The sequence below is a fragment of the Chelonia mydas genome, chromosome 2 (assembly GCF_015237465.2).
Source record: "Chelonia mydas isolate rCheMyd1 chromosome 2, rCheMyd1.pri.v2, whole genome shotgun sequence".
Classification (NCBI taxonomy): Eukaryota; Metazoa; Chordata; order Testudines; family Cheloniidae; genus Chelonia; species Chelonia mydas.
This window is the reverse complement of record NC_057850.1, coordinates 220,430,791-220,450,340: the sequence shown is the minus strand read 5'-3', so window position 1 is coordinate 220,450,340 and position 19,550 is coordinate 220,430,791. Positions and strand designations below refer to the sequence as shown.

The following is a 19,550-nucleotide window of genomic DNA, read 5'->3' as shown; positions in this document are numbered from 1 at the left end:
TGTACCATTTGCCAAAGCCATAATATTGGTAAACCTGTAAAAGTGGCCCAGGGGTTCCGGGGCCTGCCTCAAACACTGTTCTTGCATTGGCAACTTGATTTTGTACAAGTGTCTGAGTGTCAACAATATGAATTTATATTGGTTATAGTATGTTTATTCTCTGGTTGGATTGAAGCCTTTCCTTGTCCCAAGGCTGACTCACTGTCTGTTGCCAAATGGTTGTTAAATCATATTATGCCTGCCAAGGGAATTCCTGCTGCTCTGTCCAGTGATCGGGGTACACATTTTACTGGACAACGTGTTCAACACCTGGACCATATATTGCGTATCAAACACCTGTTGCACTGTCCCTACCACCCACAGAGTGCAGGTGCAGTTGAAAGACGAAATGGTGTACTTAAGAATAAGCTTGCTAAAATTGTGACTCTACAGGATTAAGCTGGCCAGTAGCCTTACCATTAGCCCTTATGGACATGAGATCCACTCCATCCCAAAGGCATAAATTAAGTCCCTTTGAAATTGTTATGGGACGCCCTATGCGAGCTATGACTACCATTACTCCCGTTCCAGATTTGAACTTGACTCACAGTGCGCTCCTTCAGTATTTGAAGGGACTAATGCAAGCTGTAACTCACTTCCATTCACAGGTTTGAGTCGCCTGGCCCACGGAACCCACCTCCGATGCTTGCCACAACCTTGAGCCAGGTGATTGGGTCTACGTACGGCGCCATCATCGAAAGCACGCCTTGGAGCCCCGCTGGAAGGGTCCTCATCAGGTACTGCTTACTACACAGACGGCTGTTAAACTATCTGGCATTGCAGTGTGGATACATGCTTCACAGTGTAAGAAGGCACCATCCCCAGAGAACCAATCATCACCTCAGGACAACGCAGAGTCAATTTTGACTCCAGAAGAAGACATAGAGGAACAGTCTGCAATACCTTACAATCTACGCTCTCGTAAGGGTTACCAGAAGCAGACGATGAACAAAAAAAAAAAAAAAAGCAGTAGCGAGCCTAGCGCCTACTGCCTGGTGGGCGTAAAACCGTGACTGCGGTTCCCTCAGTTGAGGTTGTCAGAACCAGAAGAGCCTTGCCTCCAACATGCGCCTCTGCCTGTTCCTCGGCTGCTGGTATCTTACGGTCCGGGGAGACCATGATGACAATTCTTTTATCCAGCAGCAGGTGTGGATAGCTCAGACCCTTAATATTTCTAATTGCTGGGTCTGCGCAGCCACATCTCAGCCCACTCTCAAACTGGTGTTCCTTTCCTGGCTATCCCACTCAAGTCCCCAGACCTCACTGGAGGGCCTCGTCCGTTTAACAAAATATGGAACAGCAATGACACTTGGGAAGCGGTGGGAATAAATGCAACTAAATGGATAAGTGTGGTGGAGGGAAAAGGTCATTGGTGTTGGGTGTGTAATGGGACAGGGCTGGATCTGGGGAAAAGCCGTTGCCTTCAGCACATTGTGGCCAATGGTGTATGGGATTATTCAAACAAAACTAAAAAGTGGCGGGCCGGGTATGGAGATATGAATTTTTTTCTCAACCTGGGATCATGAACCTTCCCTTGAGAACGCCTCCGCAATTTCAGGCGAAAAAGAAGGGACTTAACAGATGCCCAACGGCACGTAAATAACATAAGCCCCTTAACCTGGGAAGAGGCCATTGGCAGTTCCTTAATACCATTAGGGGGAGTAATACACCATACAAAAAGGCTCCTAAGGTTACAAGTAGTAGTTGAAATAATGGCAAATGAAACCGGAGAAAGTTTAAGAGCCCTGTCCAAAGAAACAGGGGCAATCCGACAGATGGCCCTCCAAAACTGTCAGGCATTGGACATAGTGCTGGCGGTAAAAGGTGGGACTTGTGCTCTCATTGGAAAAGACTGCTGTGTGTATATACCAGACAACACCAGTGAGGTAACAGATCATGCTAGCCACTTAGAACAAATCGCATATCTTCCCCACGAAGAGCCAAGTTCTTTATGGAAGTGGCTAAGTAACCTTTTCAATTTCTCTGGCATAGGAAACTGGTTGTTTCAGGGAGCCCTAACTCTCCTGTTTGGAATCCTAATAATTTTTGTATGTTTTCAGTTACTTTCCTGTTGTATCCAAAATTGTGTCAGGCATGCTACACAGATAGCTGCCCCAAACCAGAGTGCTAATTTGATGATTTTAAATATCACTGATGAACAAAGAGATAAAGAACGCTTGATATGTGGAACCCAGTAATTGTTGGTCATTGCGTAGCTTGACCAAAAGGAGGGATTGTGAAAGTAGAATGAATTATATTGAAATTATAATTCATTAAAGAAATGCTACTTGAAGGGTTTGTTGAAATATAGTTGTCAGGAAGAGAAACATTAAGGAGTGTGAGACAATGGGTCCTCAAACTAATTAACTTAGAGCTCCTACTGAGCTAGGAGATTGGTAAACGTTAGTATGCAAATAAGATATGTATGTATATTTGTCAGTTTCTGCTTTCTTTTGTCTCTTATGTTAAATTGGCTTTGGCTTAGCTGTATAAATAGGTTATCTTGGGCCTCAGAGAGGGGCTCACATCTGGGTGCATTAGCAAGGCGCTTTGCTAATAAACAGAGTGGTCTGACAAATTATGTGAGTCCTGAATCTGACTTTGACACTAACTATTGTATTTGTGGTCTATAGCATACTCCTACTTACAATTTTCAAACCACATATATGGTAGGCCAAATATAAATGGTTTTTAGGGTTCTGTTTCAAGGCTATTTAGTGGTGCCCCCTTCTACCATCGGTCTCACTGAAACTGATGAAATACTTAACCTAACTTTCAACAACAAAGATGACTGATGCCAAGACAACCACTCATTGAAGGGACAAATATCTAAACATATCTAGGTACATGATTGAGCATTCATGAAAGACTTTGCATGTTTGTTTACACATTGTCTGTTTTTCTGAACACAAATCCTAATAGATTCTCGAGCATAAATACATTTAAAACAGGCTATTTAGAGAAATGTTAAAATGCATGGCAGAAATGATCATGTTCCATACCAGTCACAATTTCCACTGAAAGGTTTTTTCTTTAATACAGGTGGCAAATACTATTTCATGTTTCTGACCAATCTCAAAGGTTTTTTTTTTTTACCATTTCTGAAGATGATTATAAAACTATCAATTTCCTTCCTTAGCTCTCTAGGAGCATGGTCTTTAAAGAGAGAATTCACAAGAAATTTTACACAATGGTTCTAGGAATATACACATCACATAGCACTCTTACACTTTTTTGAATTCAGAAATAAAGGTGCATAATCAGCCTGGGGGAAGTGCTAAGGCATTTGCATCTGGTTAGCAAACTTCATGGCTGAATTTTATCTGGTAACTCTGGAATATTTTAAATTCTAGTCAACAGTCAAAGTTAGCACAACCTTGACCATATACCTTGACTGTCGTTGCACTCTCAGCTTGAGTGAGAATTAATAGCTTTGTGTATTTTTTGTTTGTTTAATTTACGAAAGAAGGACTTCCCATATTCATATGTGCTGATCATTATGGCACAAGCAGGAGCAACTTTAATCAACCGTGGAACAATACCTGCAGGAAAAAAAAATGTATTCACCAATTATCCATAAATATCACTCATTTTCAGAATAAGACAGACCACAGGCTTCTATAACACTGTGTAGTATCACTCACTGCAGCAAGTAGTGGTAAAAAGTCCTATTCTTAAGGAAACATATAGGCCACAGTCTTGCAAACACTTAAGTATGTATTAGACCCAAGAAGTCCCAAGGAACCAATCCAGTGGTGCAAACACTGGCAAGTTGCACCCGTGACCATGTGAACAACTACAGGAAGCTTTTTATCTGAGCTGTCTGCAGTTTCCCCCTTTGGCCACTAGAGCCACTGGTGGCAATGGTGGCATCCTCTGTACACTCAGAGCAGGAACAGCACTATGGACTCACCCAAGCCATCTAACAGTAGCCCCACTTCTACCTTTCCCTGTACAGTACAGTGAGTGGAGATAGGAGCTCAGGGGAAGCTCTTCCTCTGTGGACTGGAGAAGAGGCGGCTGCTAGAACCTGTATGGGGCTGTTTAGCTACTGGAGTCGGTCAGAGGGGAGCAGATGCACTGGGAGTCAGGAGGATTTAGGCAATGGGAAGGTGGGAGTCATGAAGCAGGTGCAGAAGGAACAGATGCCTGCATTTTTGGGTGTACAATTTATATGCATTTAATATTGAATTTTCAACCTGTAATTGTCACACAGGCAATTGGTGTGGGTAGATGGGGTTCAAAAGTGAGAAGATAGAGCCCCTACCTGGTTTTTTTTAATTTTCACATTATTTTCTTACTCATGTGGGCTCTTAAGTTGGCAATTCTACTAAGACTACTTGAGTACAAAGGTATACATGTACAGGATCAGGCCCATAGTTAAAATGTGCATTGTTTTGTGGATGATAGTTGTTCATGGGAAGTAAAGCTTCTAATCTGTTTAATCCATTCAACTCTCATAACAGTAAGTTTAGACTTTATGTCGCTTTAGAAAAAAATAATTACTATGCAAATTTTGCAATTCTAAAACCCCTTTATATGTATATATGTTAATTTATGACTTAAAGATTAGGAGAAACATTAAAGTGATACACTTTCTTTTGGTTTGTGCTCCTGATTTGGACTGCATTTTGGATTACATTTTGATTTTCATTTGAATTGTTTAAAACAAAAAACACTGACTTTCAACATTTTCATAAAGGACACTGTAGTCGTCTTAGAAGAAAAGTGTTGGTTTTATAAAACATAGGCTTTAAAAAAAGGAGTCCAATTAATTTTTTTTTTTATTTAAACACACTCCTGGAGTGCTTGCCATCCTACTGTGGCTGACGCATGAGAACCAGAAATAAACTTCCTACTTTGTTTACTTTTTAAAATTCATTCAAGCTTATAAAATAAAAATAAACCATATAAATGAGGGGGGAAACTGTTACTAACCCTTGTGTAACTACTGTTCTTCAAGATGCGTTGCTCATGTCAATTCCGTGTTAGGTGCAAGCACGCGCCATGTGCAAAGTCGCTGGAGATTTTCCCCTCCGTGGTATCCCTTGGACCGGGTCTAGCACCCTCTGGTGCCATGTGCTCATGCGCCGGTACAAAGGGCCGACCAGCCCCACACCTTCAGTTCCTCTTGCCAGCTAACTTGCCAGGGGCAGGAGGGTGGGTCATGGAATGGACATGAGCAACACATCAAAAGAACAACAGTTATAGAAACAGTTTTTTCTTCAAGTGCTTGCTCATGCCCATTACATGTTAGGTGACTCCCAAGCAGTACCTGAGGAAGTGGACTTAGAGCTCATGGACATGAGGATTGCACCACTGATCTACCAAATTTGGTGTCATCCCTAGCTTACTGGGTAATCGGGTAGTGGGAGAAGAATCATAGGACTGGAAGAGACCTTGAAAGGTCACCTAGTCCAGTCCCCGGCACTCAAGGCAGGACTTAAGTATTATCTAGACCATCCCTGACACGTTTTTGTCTAAACTGCTCTTAAAAATCTCCAATTATGGAGATTCCACAACCTCCCCAGGCAATTTATTCCAGTGCTTAACCACAATGACAGAAGTTTTTCCTAATGTCCAACCTAAACCACTGTTGCTGCAATTTAAGACCATTGCTTCTTGTCCTATCCTCGGTGGTTAAGGAGAACAATTTTTCTCCTTCCTCCTTGTAACAATTTTTTATGTATTTGAAAACTCTTATAATATCCCCCCTCAGTCTTCTCTTCTCTAGACTAACCATACCCAATTTTTTCAATCTTCCCTCATAGGTCACGTTTTCTAGATCTTTAATAATTTTTGTAGCTCTTCTCTGGATTTTCTCCAATTTATCCATATCTTTTCTGAAATTTGGTGCTCAGAATTGGACACAATACTTCAGTTGAGGCCTAATCAGTGTGGAGTACAGCGGAAGAATTACTTCTCATGTCTTGCTTATGACACTCCAGCTAATACATCCCAGAATGATGGGGTGTTTTTTTTTGTTTTTGTTTTTTTTTTGCAATAGTGTTACACTGTTTACTCATATTTAGCCTGTGATCCACTATGACCCCCAGATCCATTTCCACAGTACTCCTTCCTAGGCAGTTGTTTCCCATTTTATATGTGTGAAAACTGATTGTTCTGTCCTAAATGGAGTACTTTGCACTTGTCTTTATTGAATTTCATCATATTTACTTCAGACCTTTTCTCCACGTTGTCCAGATCATTTTGAAATTTAATCCTATCCTCCAAAGCACTTGCAACCCCTCCAAGCTTGGTAGCGTCCATAAACTTTGTAAGTGTACTCTCTCTATGCCATTATCTAAATCATTGATGAAGATATTGAACAGAACCAGACCCTGAGGGAATCAGTCAATATGCCTTTCCAGCTTGACTGTGAAACACTGATAACTACTCTCTAGGAACGTAATGAGAAAGTATGTACTGACAGATCGCTGCTCTGCAGATGTCTTGGATTGGGACTTGGGCCAGAAACGCTGCTGATGAAGCCTGAGCACTCATCAAATGGGCTGTCAAGGTGGCAGGTGGTAGGACTCCTGTCTGCTTATAAAACGTGCGAATGCAGAAAATGATCTAGTATGAGATTCTCTGGGCCGAAACTGATCGGTCTTTCATTCGTCTGCTACTGCCACAAAGAGCTGAGTGGATTTATGGAACGGCTTGCTTCCCTCCATGTAGAAGGCTATGACACATTAACGTCAAGCAAATGGATGTGCCACTCCTCTGTATTTTTGTGTGGTTTTGGAAAGAAAACGGGCAGGAAAATAGCCTGATTACTATGAAAACTGCAAGAATGCCTTTGGGAGGAATGCTGGGTTGGGGGTGGGAGGGAGTTGAACCTTGTCCTTAAAGAACACCTTAAATGGGGTTCTGATATAAGGGCCCTGATTTCTGAGACCCTCCTGGTCGAGGTAACTGCTACCAAGAAGGCAACCTTCCAGGAGCTCAACAGAGCTATGCCAGCAGTTAAAAGGGAGGTCCTGAGAGTCTCAACAGGACCAGGTGTAGGTCCCATGGAGGGACAGGCTTGCGAATTTGAGAGTAAAGCCTCTCTAGACCCTTAAGGAATTGAATGGACATTTCATGTGAGAAGACTGACCTACAGCCCACCAGAAGTTGGAAGGCTGAGATTGATGCTAGATGCACCTTGATAGATGAAGGACTTGTTGTTTCAGATGGAGCAGGTATTCCAGCATGGACAGGAGGGGTGACTAAGTTGGTGAAAAGCCTCACTGGGAAGACCACACTGAGAAACGCTTCCCCTTGTCTAGGTAAATTGCTCTAGTAGATGGTTTTCTACTACCTAGCAAGACCTGGCAGACTTGTTCTGAACCAGCCAGCTCCACTGAATTCAACCATGGAGCTTCCACGCAGTCAGGTAGAGGGCTATGAGGTTCAGATGGAACAAACAGCCATGATCTAGCGAAATCATGCCTGGGAGGGGCGAGAGCGGCAGCGGGGTTACTACTGACAGATCTCGTAGCATGCCCAAGCAGAGTTGGTGCAGTCATGCAGGGGCTATAAATATAACCCTTGCTTTGTCTCACTTGACATGTAGAAGAACCTTGTGTACCAGAGGAATGGGGGGAAATGTGTAGAACAGGAGCTTTGTCCATGGGAGCAGAAAGGCATCCCAAAGAGAGCCTGGGCTGTGATTGTGCAGCAAGCAGAACTGCTGACATTTCCTGTTCTGCTTGGTTACGAACAGGTCTACATGGGGAAAAAGAAAGACAGTTACCTTTTCCATAACTGGTGTTCTTCGAGATGTGTTGCTCATGTCCATTCCGTATTAGGTGTGTGTGCTCGCCACATGCACCGGTGCTGGAAGTTTTTCCAGCAGCAATATCCGTAGGGGACCGGCTCTGGCACCCTCTGGAGTGTGCCTACATGGCGCGGTATAAAGGTGCACCGCCAGCTCCCCCCACCCTCAGTTCCTTCTTGCTGGAAACTCTAACGGTGGGGAAGGACGATGGGTTGTGGAATGGACATGAGCAACACATCTCAAAGAACACCAGCTCCAGAAAAGGTAACTGTCTTTTCTTCTTCGAGTGCTTGCTCATGTGCATTCCATATTAGGTGACTCTCAAGCAGTGCCCCTGGAAGTGAATAGGAGTTCACGGATATGTATATTGCAACACAGCTCTGCCGAACCCAGCATCATCCCTGGCCTGCTGAGTGCTGGCATAATGAGCCGTGAATGTGTGGACAGAGGACCACGGTGCTGCTCTGCCGATGTCCTGAATAGGGATGTGCACCAGGAAGGTCGTCGAAGACAGCTGAGCTCTAGTTTCATAGATATTAAGGTCAGAAGGGACCATTATGATCATCTAGTCTGACCTCCTGCACAATTCAGGCCACAGAATCTTACCCACCCACTCCTGCAAAAAACCTCTGACCTATGTCTGAGCTACTGAAGTCCTCAAATCATGGTTTAAAGACTTCAAGGTGCAGAGAATCCTTCAGCAAGTGACCTGTGCCCCATGCTACAGAGGAAGGCAAAACCCCCCCAGGGCCTCTTCCAATCTGCCCTGGAGGAAAATTCCTTCCTGACCCCAAATATGGCGATCAACTGAACCCGGAGCACGTGGGCAAGATTCACCAGCCAGATACCCAGGAAAGAATTCTCTGTAGTAACTCAGATCCCACCCCATCTAACATCCTATCACAGGCCATTGGGCCTATTTACCATGAATAGTTAAAGCTCAATTAATTGCCAAAATCATGTTATCCCATCATACCATCTCCTCCATAAACTTATCGATTTAATCTTGAAATCTAGTTGAGTGGGCTCTGACAATCGGTGGCAGCAGAACCCCCGCCAGGTCGTAACAGGTCCTTATGGATGAGGTGATCCAATTGGAAATCCTCTGCGAGGACACCGGAAGGCCCTTCATCCTATCTGCTGTAACAATGAAGAGCTCAGTTGATTTACGGAAAGGCTTGGTATGTTCTAAGTAAAAACCCAAGGCCCTTCGGACATCCAGCGCGTGAAGACGCCTCTCTTCGCTGGTTTTGTGCAGTTTGGGACAAAACACCAGGAGGAAGATGTCCTGGTTCATATGGAAGGTAGACACCACCTTCAGTAGGAAACTTGTCTTTGTAGAAAACTGTATACGACGGTTCTGAGGCCCATGCTTTAATTTCAGAGACCCATCTTGCCGACGTCACCACCACCAGGAATGCGACCCTCCATGACAGGTGGGAAAAGGAGCAGGAACCCAGCGGCGCAAAGGACAGGCCGATAAGCCTAGAGAGGACCAAGTTAAGATCTCACTGTGGGACAGGAACCTGTACCTGTGGGAAGAGTCTCTGGAGCCCTCTCAAGAATCTGACGGTCAAGTCATGGGAAAACACCATCTGCCCTTGGATTGGCAGGTGAAAAGCGGACATGGCCGTGAGATGCACTCTCATGGAATACCCACCGGGTGAAGTGAAAAAACAGATTGACAGAGCCAGAAGAGTACCCAGAAGTCACCTACTACAGGATAGGCCCAACAAAGAAAATAACAGAACGCCACTAGCTGTCACCTTCAGCCCCCAACTAAAACCTCCCCAGTGCATCATCAAAGATTTACAACCTATCCTGAAAAATGATCCCTCACTCTCACAGATCTTGGGAGACAGACCAGTCCTTGCTTACAGACAGCCCCAAACCTGAAGCAAATACTCACCAGCAACCACACACCACACAACAAAAACACTCACCCAGGAACCTATCTTTGCAACAAAGCTTGATGCCAACTCTGTCCACATATTTATTCAAGTGACACCATCATAGGACCTAATCACACTAGCCACGCCATCAGGGGCTCGTTCACCTGCACATCTACCAGTGGGATATATGCCATCATGTGCCAGCAATGCCCCTCTGCCACGTACATTGGCCAAACCCGACAGTCTCTACGCAAAAGAATAAATGGACACAAATCTGACATCAGGAATCATAACATTCAAAAACCGGTAGGAGAACACTTCAACCTCTCTGGCCACTCAGTAAAAAGATTTAAGGCTGGCAATTTTGCAACAGAAAAGCTTCAAAAACAGACTCCAACGAGAAACTGCTGAGCTTGAATTAATATGCAAACTAGATACCATTAACTTGGGTTTGAATAGGGACTGGGAGTGGCTGGGTCATTACACATATTGAATCTATTTCCTTAAGTTAAGTATCCTCACACCTTCTTGTCAACTGTCTAAATGGGCCATCTTGATTATCACTACAAAAGTTTTTTTCTCCTGCTGATAATAGCTCATCTTAACTAATTAGCCTCTCACAGTTTGTATGGTAACTTCCAACTTATCTGTATGTGTATCTATATCTATATCTTACTATATGTTCCATTCTATGCATCCGATGAAGTGGGCTGTAGCCCACGAAAGCTTATGCTCTAATAAATTTGTTAGTCTCTAAGGTGCCACAAGTACTCCTGTTCTTTCTTCTCATGGAAGAGTCGGCCAGGCCCTGATTCCTCAAATGGAGCAGGTAGTCCAGGACAGCCTGAATGGAAGAACGCAAGGGAGAAATGCCACGTTCGGATGCCCAGTGGGAAAACCTTGTCCACTTGACCAGGTAATTCAGTCTAGCTGAGGGCTTCCTACTCCCCAGGAAGATCTGTTGGACTCCTTCCAAACAGATTCGCTCCTCTGGATTCAGCCACAGAGCATCTACACTGAGAGGTGAAGGGACTCAAGGTTGGGGTGTAGGAGCCGACCGTGGTCCTACAATAGCAGGTCCGGTCAGTTGGGCATGGACTTGGGAAATTCATAAGCATGCCAAACCAATGCTGGCGAGGCCACACCAGGGCGATCACTACAACCTGCACTTTGTCTCTCTTGATCTTTGCCAGGACCCTGCTGATGAGTGGAATCAGAGGGAATGTGTACATCAGACTCCCTGACCACGATAGGAGGAAGGCATCGAAGAGGGAGTCCTTGCTCAGACCTTGCCGAGACCAAAACCGGTGGCATTTCCTGTTCTGCCTGGTAGCGAACAGGTCCACTTGGGGAGTTCCCCACTTTCTGAAGATCATGCAGGCTACCTCTGGATAGAGCAGCCACTCGTGCCTGCTGAGAAGTCCCTGCTGAGCTGGTCTGCCAGCGTATTCTTGACACCGGGAAGGTGACAAGCTTCCAGGTGGATTTCATGGCCGATGCAGAAGTCCTATAAATGGAGTGCCTCTTGACAGAGAGCCGACGAGCACGCTCCTCCTTGCCTGTTGATGAAGAACACTGAAGCTGTGTTGTTCATCAGGACTCATACCACCTTGCTTGACAGGTGGGGCAGGAAGACTCCGCATGCCAGCCGGACTGCTCAGAGCTCTCTGACATTTATGTGCAACTTCACCTCTTCTGAGGACCACATCCCCTGTGTCTGGAGGTCACTGAGATGCACACCCCAGTCGACGTCCAAGGCATCCGACACCAACTCAATGAAGTGAGGGGGGTTATCGAATGAACCCCTTCCAGGACTGTCCTGTGGTCGGTCCACCATTGCAGCAAGGTAAGTATCGTCTGGGGAATGGTAACGATCTTTTCCAGGGGGTCTTGGGACTGGGAATAGACCATCCCCATCCCCATCCCCATCCATTGTTACAGAGGCCGCATCCAGAGCCTGGCATGGTGGACCACATAAGTGCACGTTGCCACGTGACCCAGCAGGCGCAGACCAACCCTGGCTGTAGTCAGAGGGAACAGGGAGACTTCCTCGATGAGGTTCGTCAATGTGTGGAACATTTCCAGTTGCAGGAACACCCTGGTGCAGGTCGAGTTGAGGACTGCTCTGATAATTCTATCCTCTGCACCGGCACTAATGTTGATTTTTTGTCATTTACCAATAGACCGAGAGCGCAGCACGTGGGTTCCATGGCGCCAGCCACTGCGCCTGGGGCCAGGGGACAGATTTCGGTGTTAATGATGTAGGCGGCACCACAGGTACCGGGGCCTGTCCCACAGTCAGGGAACTTCGCTCCGTGCTGGAGGTATAAGCGGAGTGGTGGGTACTGGGTGACCAGGATTGGGCGGAGCAGTGGCTCTTGTCCGACCAGTGCCAGTCACTGCATCCCAAAGCTGACCTGTCTGAGTGAGACGGGTGTCTTGGTCGGGATCTTGAGGACTAATGGCGTTTGGTGGATCTGCGTTGGAGACCCGGTGATCCACACCTCACGCTACTCGAACGGTACCGGGACATCGAACGGGACTGGGAGCTAATATGGGCCGGTTGCCGGGGGGATCTTCCTGACAAGGGCAACCTACTGCTTGGAGAGGGGCGATGATGGCCCAGCGATCTGCGATCTCTGAACAGTCCCGTGATCAGTACCAAGCCCTTGGAGACAGTTGGGCTGGGGCCCGGAGTTCTTGCCGGGCAGCACATGCCTCAGAGGGTCTGTGCCAATCTACTGGCGAGATAGGTCTTCAGTCCCTCAATCGGTGGTCCCTGTACGGAGACCGAAGAGGGCTCCTGTGACTTATCTGATTAAAATATGACCATATAGATCATTGTTGCAACCACTGTTATATATTTGCAGCAAATCTTGTACAAAGGTTGTCAACTGAGGTGTCTCTGAAAAGGTTATGATTTTCTGGTGATGACTATGCTGTCGGTATGTATGTATCATTTTTGTATTTGAAGTTATAAGTATTGGCTCTATACCTGGATTTCAAATGTTTGCTCCTGGGGTACCGCCCACAAGGTAGCTAGCCAGCACATCTTGAAGGGACTATTCAAATTAAGTGGCTCATTAAGAAACACTTGTTTGACAACAGACCATGGGAGACAGCCATCTACACTGAGTGGACTGTCATGTAAACATGCTGTCTGGAGTGTAGGTAATGGCTTCCTGCAATAACTGAGGGAAATTGGGCATGAACATGTGACCTGCCCCTGCAACTCCAAACTCCATCTTGTTACTGTAATTTTCCACAGTAAGAACAATGGGATGCTCTCCACATGGCAAAAGCTATAAAAGGCCATGGAAACATCTCCATTTTGTCTTCAATCCTGTTTTTTACCTCTGGAGGCTACAAACTGAAGCTCTGAACAAAGGACTAAATTACCCATCCAAGTTGTGGATGTACTCCAGAGACTTGACTTAACCCAGCAGTTTATTCCATCACTGCTACAAGCCTGAACCAATAACTTTGCCATTACTGTATGTAATTGATTCCTTTAACCAATTTTACCTCTCACCTTTCTTTCTTTTTTTTTTTTTTTTTACATGAATAAACCTTTAGATTTTAGATACTGAAGGATTGGCATCGGCGTGATTTTTGGGTAAGATCTAAGTTATATATTGACCTGGGTGTGTGGCTAGTCCTTTGGGATCAGAAGAACCTATTATTTGATGAGACTGGTTGTAAAGAACCACTCATCTTTGAATCAGTGTTTTTGGTGGTGATATAAGAACTGGAATGCCTGAGAAAACTGCCTTTATGTTTTCTTGTCAGTCAGTGTGGTGAAACAGAAGTTTACTTTTGTTGCTGGTTTGGTATATCCTATGGGAGATTAGCGACCAATCTTGGGGTTTATCTGCCCTATTTCCCAGCAGTTCATCCTGAATTTGGCATCCTCAGCTGTGAAGCATTGAGGCACGGTTACAGCTCCACTGGGCCTGCCTCTCTAGTCCTGGGGCGTGACGGCTTTGGGTGGGTGAGCAATGGCGGGACGTCCCTCTTGATAGGGAATGGTGCCGCTGAGGTGGGGACTCACGCATAGGTCCCACCGCGGATTTTCCCCGAGACTGGGGTACCACTGGAGTCGGTGTGGGCGGCACTGGGAGCATCAGGATCTCCTGAGCTGCTTGAAGGGCTTCGGGCGTCGACAACACTTGAAGCTGGTAGGGGCCTGCACCGCTATCCGGAGTCACAGGTGAAGTATGGGATGGGCTGCACTGCTCGACTTGAGTTGGGGCCCAACTTCCTGAAGTGTGCATTGAGCTGCACGGGTCATGGCTCGCTCCCAGCCCTCTCCTTTCCCTTAGTGGAGGTAGGAGATCTTTTTTGGCTTCTTGACCAGAGCAGTGGAGGGGGACCGGTGCCGGCTCATGGATGGTGCCAGCGGAGCACTGTGCATGAAGGCCGCGGTGCTCAGTGTGGAGACGGACCACTGCTCTGGTGCCAGAGTGAGTGCCTACTCCATTAGGAGTGCTTTTACACATCTATCATGCTCCTTCTTTGTCCTAGGTTTAGAGGACTTGCAGATACGGCACTTGTCACATATGTGCCCTTCGCCTAAGCACCTTAGGCAGTTGGTATGTGGATCGCTGATGGACATAGTCCATCTGCAGCTACTGCAGGGCTTAAAGCCTGGGGACCGGGACATGCCCCGTCCCCCGACTGAGTCCCATCTGGGACTAATGAAGTGTTTGAGAACGACTACTAAGGATAACTAATAAACTACTAACTATACACAACTATATTACAGGTTTTCAAAGTTCGCAAGAACAGAGAATGAAACAGAAGGAACTGAGGGTGGGGAGAGGTGGCAGTGCCCCTTATACTGCACCATGTGGGCGCCACTCCAGAGTGCACCAGAGCCAGTCCCCTACAGATACTGCTGAGGGAAAAAAATTCTGGCACCGGTGCATACAGCGAGCACACACACCTAATATAGAATGGACATGAGCAAGCACTCGAAGAAGAACCCCCACCTCTGAAAGATGGATCTGTTTGAAGGGACCACTTGTGGTGAGAAGAAAAAGGCTTTCTGAGATGATCTGCCCAGAGTGTTCCGGGCTTCTGGAAGGTGGGAAGCTTCAAGGTGAATGGAATGTTTCACACATAAGTCCCACAGGCGAATGGCCTCTTGACATAGGGTGGAGAAATGCGCTCTTCCCTGTCTGTTGATATAAAATATGGCTGGCATGTTGTCCATGAGCACTCAAACGACTTTGCCTGTGATCTGGGGTAGGAACACCTGGCATGCTAAGTGGACTGCTCTGAGCTTTCTGACATTTATGTGCAAGGAGAGCTCTTCCTGAGACTATAGGCCCTGAATCTTGAGGTACTCAAGGTGAGCCCTCCAAAATTAGGGATACTGCTCGTTGTGGGGTGTCAAAGAGAATGCAGGCATGCACCGATTGGGACCTCTCCAGTGGAGGGAAGTGAGGACCAGGGAGAGAACTGTAAACACCAAGTCCAAGTGATGGCAGCTCAGTGAGTACACTGAGGCCAGCCAGCCAAGTTTGAAGTGGGGAAGCGCAGTCTTGTATGCTGTACCATGTAAGTGTACACGGCCATGTGACCTAAAAGTTTGAGGCAAAAATGGGCTGTCGTGACTTGGTGGGCCTTGACCTGGGGTATCAGAGCTGACATTTTCTGGAAGCAAGCCTCTTAGAGGAAGGCTCTGGCTTGAGTAGAATCGAGCACCACCCTGCTAAACTCTATCTTCTGGATAGGGACAAGAGTAGACTTTTGCTCGTTTATCAATAGGCCCAGGGCACGGAAGGTAGCTTGGGCCAGATTGATGCTCACTTTCACCTAGACCTTGGACTGACCCTTGATCAGCCAGTCATCAAGATATGAGTAGACTCGAATGCCTTGCCCTCTGAGGAAGACCACCACCACTGCCATCCATTTTGTGAAAACTCGAGGGGCTGCTGACAGGCCAAAGGGGAGTGTTAGGATATAGCTATTCAGGCCTGTCTGTAAAGGCCTATACTCCAAGAATTTAGGTGTATTCTTATCACTTAGCTAGTTATAGAGGTATAAAAGAAAGAACCAAAATCACTGTCTGCCGGTATAAGGGCCTTCTCTTACTGTGACAGTCTGAGGCCCTGTTCTTAGGCTAAGATCTTTGGCTAAGCAGCAGAGGCAGTCATAAGCTGGGAAGCGAACGGTCACATCCTTACATTCCAAACTAGTCACATTGAAAGAAGGTGCTATTTGGCTGTTAGGAATACAATCCTGTCCTGATAATGCCTATCACCTCCAGAGAAAGGGACGTGCCTTGAAGATGTAAAAGGAAAAACTTAGTTTGATAGCAATAGCTGGGATGTGAAATCCTCATTTCTGTGTTGTTCTATCATTGTAGTCCCCATTTCCCTATTGTTTGTCTGTATAATCTCTGTCTGGTTCTGTGACTGTTTCTGTCTGCTGTATAATTAATTTTGCCGGGTGTAAACTAATTAAGGTGGTAGGATATAATTGGTTAAATAATCATGCTACAATATGTTAGGATTGGTTAGTTAAATTTCAGTAAAACGATTGGTTAAGGTATAGCTAAGCAGAACTCAAGTTTTACTATATAGTCTGCAGTCAATCAGGAAGTAAGGGGGGGAATGGGAACAGGGAATGTGGGTGGGGAAATTGGAATCATGTGTTGCTATGCGGGGGAATGGGAACAGGGACACAGGTAAGGCTCTGTGGTGTCAGAGCTGGGAAGGGGGACACTAAGGAAGAAAACTGGAATCATGCTTGCTGGAAGTTCACCCCAATAAACATTGAATTGTTTGCACCTTTGGACTTTGGGTATTGTTGCTCTCTGTTCATGCGAGAAGGACCTAGGAAGTAAGCGGGTGAAATTGGTCTGGTTTATGATGAACCTGAGGAACTTTCTGTGGCCCTGGAAGATGGAGATGTGGAAATAGGTGTCTTTCAAGTTGACGGTGGTGTACCAGTCCCCTGGATCTAGGGAGGGAATAATGGAGGCCAGGGAGACCATGCAGAACCTCAGCTTCTTGAGATAGTTGTTGAAACGATGCAGGTCTAAGATGGGTTGAAGACCCTCTTTGGCCTTTGAGATTAGGAAATAGTGGGAGTAAAACCCTTTCTCTCTCAAGCTCTGAGGCACCTTCTCCCCAGCCCCTACCCTCAGGAGGGCGTGAACCTCCTGGGCTAGAAGTTGCTTGTGAGAAGGGTCCCTGGAGAGGGACAGGGATGGGAGGGAGAGGTGGAAGAAAACTGAAGGGTGTAACCTTCCTCCACCATACTCAGCATCCAATGATCTGAGGTGATGAGGGACCACACCGGGCTGAAGTAGGAGAATCACTTTAAAAACAGGGGGCGGAGGGGCAGGATCCGGAATGGAAATTGATAATACGCTCTTGGGCACCTCTTCAGAAGTTCTGCTTGGGGGTCTCCTGGGTATCTATTTGAGCCCAGTAGCAAGGCTGAGGTGTAAAGGAATGATTGCCTGCATTTATAATCTCTCTTCATTTTTTCAACAGGTCTTGGTGAGGTGGCAGAGATGAGAAGCGGGCAGGTTGCTGAGGTCTGAAATGCTTCCTCGGAAGTGCCGGGGAGTAGAGGCCGAGCGATCTGAGGGGAGCCATGGAATGTTTCAGGTGCGAGAGTTTCTAATCCATCTTTTCAGAGAAGAGGGAGATTTCCTCAAACAGACAATCCTGAATGGATTGTTGAACCTCCGGTGGCAACCCCCAGGATTGGATCCAGGAGCACCTTCTCATGACCACAGCCGATGTCACTGTTTTGGCTGCTGTGTCAGCTGCGTCTAGGGCCACCTGGAAGGAGGTCCTGGCTATGGTCTTTCCTTCCCTCATCAGAACAAAGAATACTTGCCTGGACTCCTGGGGCAGCGAGTCCTTAAACTCTGCCATCAAGTCCCAGACGTTATAGTCATACCTCCAAAGCAAGATCTGCTGGTTGGAAATGCGGAGCTGTAACCCACCAGTAGAATAAATCTTTCTACCAAACAGGTCCAGCCTCTTTGAGTCCTTTGGCTTCGGGGTTGCGCCTTGCAGCCCTTGCCTGTCTCTTTCGTTGGCCGCTGTGACCACAAGGGACCCTCTTGGCAGGAACATATTACTTCACAGCTCTTTTTGAAATGGGGAGTAGAGAGGAATGGGTCTGCCACAGGGACCTGACTGGACCCATAAAGGCTTTGTTGAGGGCTAGGGCCACCTTTGATGGGACCACCGCAGCCAAGATGTTGACCAGGCTGTGTGAGGACTCTTTAAGCACCTCCACCTCTAGCCCCAGGTTAGAAGCCACACTTTTCAATAGCTCCTGATGAGCACTGAAGTCATCCTGCAGCACCAAGCCACTCAGTCCTGACAGCTTCGTCTGGGGAAGAGGAGGAGGAGACCTGCTCCAAGAAGGCACCTTCCTCCTCGTCTTCTGCACCAACCCCATCATGCAGGCCTAACTCCTGAGTGTCGGTACTGGAGTCAGGATCAGATGCTGGATAGCATGGCGGAGGGGCCCTTCTCTCAGACACCACTGAGTATGAACAGTTGGAAGGCAGCCCCGGTACTGGGAGGAACCCCCATGGATTCAAAATTGCCACTGGACCTGCATAGGCCACTGCCCTCTGAGGCAGGTGCGTGCATGGGAATCCGATGGAATGTATGTCAGGTACGGGTAACAGCCCCTTGATTGGGTGCAGGACTCCACCTCTGACTTCAAGGTCAGTTTGGGGAGACCACGAGGGGGTCAAACCTCTTGCTTCCGTTGGTCCATGCTGAGGATCCAGGGATCGGTGCCAGAGCAGGGAAGTTTCACTGATGTTGGCATGGCCAGTTTCCCTTGGAAAGGTATCTGAGGACCTGGTGCAGGGTTAGAGCTTGGGACAAAATGCTTCCTTCTACTCAATGATCTCTCCAGTGCCGGAAGTTGTCCCACCTGGGTCAGCAGTATCAGGAGAGTCATCAGGTCCTTGGCCGCTGTGAAGGCCTCCAGGGTGGATAGTACTGTGATCCTGCTTCCTGCTGATGCCACGGTGTCCCCCAGGTTTCAGTGGATGGTCCTGCATCAGATTCAATGGCACCTGTGAGGAAGGCGGAGTCGAATGTGTCACTTGCTGAGTGGGGGTGGAGGAGTGGCCCAACACAGTTCGTAGTCTGCTGGATTCCCCTTGCTTGTTCTTCCTCGGTTCTGGGGAGCATCCCCTCTTGGATCATTGTTTCTTGTGATTCTTTCTCAGCACCGGTAAAGGGGAACTATGCTGAGAAACCCATGCTGCTGGAGGAGCACTCTGTACTGATGTCAAGGTACTTGGTGCCAAGTCTGACCAGATTGGCTCCGATGCCAGTCTGAGTGCACCTTCCATCAAGATGGCCCTTAGCATAGCCTCCCTGTCCTTTTTTTGTCCGAGGCTTGAACTCATGGCAGATCTGGCAATGCTCTCGCACATGGGATTCCCCCAAATGCTTCAGACAGCTGGAGTGTGGGTTGCTCACCGGCATGGGCTTGCCGCAAGAGGCACAGGGTTTGAAGTCCAGAGACCGGGGCATGACCAATCTCAAAGGCAGATGATGCCGCTCTAAGCAAAATGAGGGAGTCTAACTGTACAGACTACTGCTAAAGAATAAAACTGAAGGTAACTAAACTTGAGAAAGAAAGGAGGAAACAACAGAACCACTGATTGAACGCTATGCTGAGGCAAGAGAAGTTGTTCCAGAGACTGCCACGGGAGACAAGAAGGAATGGAGACAGTGCAGGACCAGCTGGGCCCCTTATATTCGCGCTTGAGCATGCAGCACCAGAGGATGCTGGAGCCAGGCTGGTGGATACTATTGAGGGAAAAATCTCTGTGCACACGGCACACATGCACC

At 47.0% G+C, this 19,550-nt stretch overlaps 1 protein-coding gene across 3 annotated transcripts in view; it reads right to left on the bottom strand.

The window, feature by feature from the left end:
• Positions 1-19,550, bottom strand: part of SLC25A40 (solute carrier family 25 member 40) — a 91,243-nt gene that overhangs the window by 5,586 nt on the left and 66,107 nt on the right. For all 3 annotated transcript variants that reach the window (XM_027829019.3, XM_043541261.1, XM_007066720.4), the window contains one exon: positions 2,648-3,581. In XM_027829019.3, the coding sequence (XP_027684820.2) occupies positions 3,448-3,581 (134 nt within the window). In that variant the 3' untranslated portion in view covers positions 2,648-3,447. The remainder of the gene's footprint in view (positions 1-2,647; positions 3,582-19,550) is intronic.